We start from the raw sequence: 3,605 nt of genomic DNA, 5'->3' as shown, positions 1-3,605 counted from the left end.
AATTTTCACAAAGTATATCATTAACAGATTTAACTAGAAGGCACCTCAGCAAAATCTCTCTTTCAGTGATTCAAAGAAAACAGCCACCCAAATAACCTGAGGATGACTAGGGGATATTAGCTTTGTGGACTTGCCACAGAGGTGAAGAGGGGATGATGACACTGGTCAGGGTCAATACCCTTTGCTGTGTCACAGTGAGAGAGGATAGAACACATTGTTCTTTGAACTCATTTAGATACAACCACTTTGCCTTCAGTTGGTGAGGGTCATTCAGCCACCATGGCCTTTCAGGACCTCCTGGATCAAGTTGGTAGTCTGGGGAGGTTCCAGATAATTCAGATGGCTTTTCTTCTTATCTACAATGCCATGGCACAGACTCATACTTTATTGGAGAATTTCACTGCAGTCATCCTTGGTCATCGCTGCTGGGTCCATATACTCGATAATGCCACTGTCTCTGACAATGACATTGGGACCCTCAGCCAAGAAGCCCTCCTGAGGATCTCCATCCCACTAGACTCAAACCTGATACCAGACAAATGTCATCGCTTCATCCACCCACAATGGCAGCTCCTTCATATGAATGGAACCTTCTCAAACATGAGTGAGGTGGACACGGAGCCCTGCATGGATGGCTGGGTATATGACCGGAGCTCGTTCCTCTCCACCACCGTGACTGAGGTAAAAGGCTTAATTTTCCACTCATAAGTAATTGACCTGGGTGTGTGGAAACAATGAAAATAATGAACATGCTTTGAGCGTTTAATTGCTGTGTGGGTGTTGATTCTTCTTCTTTTTTTTTTTCAGAAACTACTGATTTTTTTTATGCAATTCAGGGCACATACTTAGTGTAATGATAAAAAACAAATAGGAGCCTACTGTCATGGCACTTTGATTAAAGCAAGTAAGTCATGTGTCTTGTTAAAATTGTGATATTTAGCCAGTAACACACTGTCTTGATTGTCAATTGGATATGGACGTGGGTTGATCAAAACCTGCATACCCAGACTGAACTCCTATCATATGAGAAGATTTGCAGTAAAAATTTCAGAGTCCTTGAATGATGGTGGACTGTGGCCAAATTAGAGGACTTCTTAGTTAAAAGTGATCATTAATGTAACCCACAGGTGTAAGATAGTCTTCCTAGATAAACATTTATTAAACTGAGGAATGGATGGTAGAATTCAAGTGTTTTTGAAAAGGGAAGCTGTTGAAGAAGAAAGGGACCTATTATTAAGAAAACTGCAGGTCTGTGAAGGTGTTTTTTTATGCTGGTTTCCTTGTCTTCCAGTGGGACCTGGTATGTGAATCGCAGTCACTGAATTCAGTGTCTAAGTTCTTCTTCATGGCTGGAATGTTGGTTGGAAACATTGTATATGGCACTTTGTCAGACAGGTGAGTGTCTCTGGTTCACAGATCTCTCTACCCCTGGGTACTATAATCAGCTTATGAATCATTTATGCATATGAAAAAATTATTACAAATTACACTGCCTGGGTGTACCTTTGTTCTCAGGGATCTACAAACACAAATGTAAAATGTTACTCAGTGCGGTAAGTGCTGTTTTAAACAGACTGAATCCTGTGTGTAGGAAATCAGTATAAGATTTGGAGGTGCTTTACCAGAGAATTTGGAGAGAACATGCCACAACATGGGGTTTGAAAGATCACAAACAGTTAACAATGGGGACACAGAGGTGGATATGTTACCACATTGGATCCAACCTGCTTGAATATGCAGGTAGGAAAAAGACATTGTCAGTGTCACTCAGGGGCATCATGAAAATAAAATCTCAGTAGGTAAACTCAAAGGACTTCACTATGCTACATTATCCTAAAAATGTTTAAAAGAGTGAAGTCCCAATGAAGCAAGAAAAAGTGCTTTTTCACATAAAATGGATCTTCAATGGAATATTGGGTGATTTTTCTTCAGAATACATGGAAGCATCCCAACCTTTGCTTCTCAATAAGGGTCATTATAGTATGTTGCCTATGCATCTATAAATTCATGTTTTACAAAATGAGACAGTTGGGTTTATGGATCTTAATTTTCATGTAACATAAATGTGTTGTTTCCTTTTCTTCTTTTGTGTACTTACCACTCGGTTTTGGGGATACATACACATTCCTAATTGTACTTTTAGTTCACATTTCTAATTGCTACATAGTGCTCCACAGTAGAAATCCATAACAGTGTTCCTGAGCCACCTTTGGGAAATGGGCAACCAGATTACCACCCAATGCTCACCCTCCCAAACCTAAGAAAAGGTCAACTTTATATTCTCTTTGGCTGTGATAAATACATGTTATATTTTTACAAAAATATTTTGTTTCCCAAGGTCAACAAATCCAAAATCAGCAGATTGGGACTCTTATCCAACCCATCAGCAACATTGATGTTCTGCTTCATAGCTGTTCCTATTACATCATGTTAGCCATAACCTGTGCAGTTCTAGAGTCTCAAGGGCTGACTTTAATATTTTATACACAACGTTGACTCTCCACTATGATAAGTGTATGGCTCAGTGCAAGAAATATTTATGAGGTATTAATATTTCTAACACTGCAGCATGTCTTGTATAGCTTGAATTGGTGTTGAACTACTGGTAACAATTCAAGAAGTAGTTGTGAGGTCAAGCTATCTATTTTAAAAGAAGGAGAGTTGATTTGAGAATATCAGCTGTTGGTCTTTTATGGATATTTCATAGGTGTGAAGTGCTTTCTTTGTGCTAATTTTTACCACAGTTGTTATTGTTCCCACAATCTCATCTTACCCTTTTCCATAGATTTGGGAGGAGGTTACTTCTGACATGGTGTCTTCTCCAGCTGGCCGTTGCTGACACCTGTGCTACCTTTGCTCCCACCTTCCTGGTGTACTGTTCACTACGCTTCCTGGCTGGCATGTCCATCATGACCATCCTGACAAATGCTATTCTTCTCAGTAAGTCAGCACTGACTCTTGGACATTTATTGACCTTTGACTTTGACCTTGATATTCTACCTTTGCTTGAAGTAATTATTCAGCGATGTTTTCTTTCAGTTGTAGAATGGACAAGTCCCAAATACCAAGCTATGGGAACAACAATGGCAGTGTGTGCTGCTAGTTTCGGGAATATCCTACCGGGAAGCCTGGCTTTTGCTATTTGAAACTGGCATACTCTTCAGCTGGTTCTGTCTATACCGATGTTCTTCTTTTTTATTTCCTCAAGGTATGAGCTCCCTTTTGTCTTTCCCTTCTAAAACCATGGTATGGTAATGTACATGGCATCAGGACATAAAAATTTATTTCTTCTTGGTTCTACATGAGGATGTGCTCTCAGAACAAGTGTCTTGGTACAATTTGAGAAGCAGGGCAAGTAGGATGGTCAGATGAAATTGAGGACATTGAAAATCTTTCAATTCATGATAACTAGTAAATATTTTTTGTGAAATATTATCCCAAGCTTTGCAAGTGATATACTGAAAATTATTTACTGTTTATGTGAATTTCTCTTTAACTGTTATATACTGTTTTTACTAATAGGTAAAATATAAGATATACTATTATATTTACATCATAGATAAGGAACAAATAATGTTTTAGGCATGGGATTCAGTTTTTAAAAT

At 38.7% G+C, this 3,605-nt stretch overlaps 1 protein-coding gene across 1 annotated transcript; it reads left to right on the top strand.

The window, feature by feature from the left end:
• The first annotated feature begins 279 nt into the window (after nt 1-279).
• Nucleotides 280-3,239, top strand: LOC114099847 (steroid transmembrane transporter SLC22A24-like). The gene is given in 4 exon segments (XM_027944357.2): nt 280-681; nt 1,292-1,395; nt 2,786-2,940; nt 3,040-3,239. Coding segments are annotated over 4 exon segments (861 nt in total).
• Nucleotides 3,240-3,605: the final 366 nt, after the last annotated feature.

Source organism: Marmota flaviventris, chromosome 9 (genome assembly GCF_047511675.1).
Source record: "Marmota flaviventris isolate mMarFla1 chromosome 9, mMarFla1.hap1, whole genome shotgun sequence".
Classification (NCBI taxonomy): Eukaryota; Metazoa; Chordata; class Mammalia; order Rodentia; family Sciuridae; genus Marmota; species Marmota flaviventris.
Note: the sequence above shows the minus strand (reverse complement) of the source record. Positions and strands in the feature narration are given on the sequence as shown.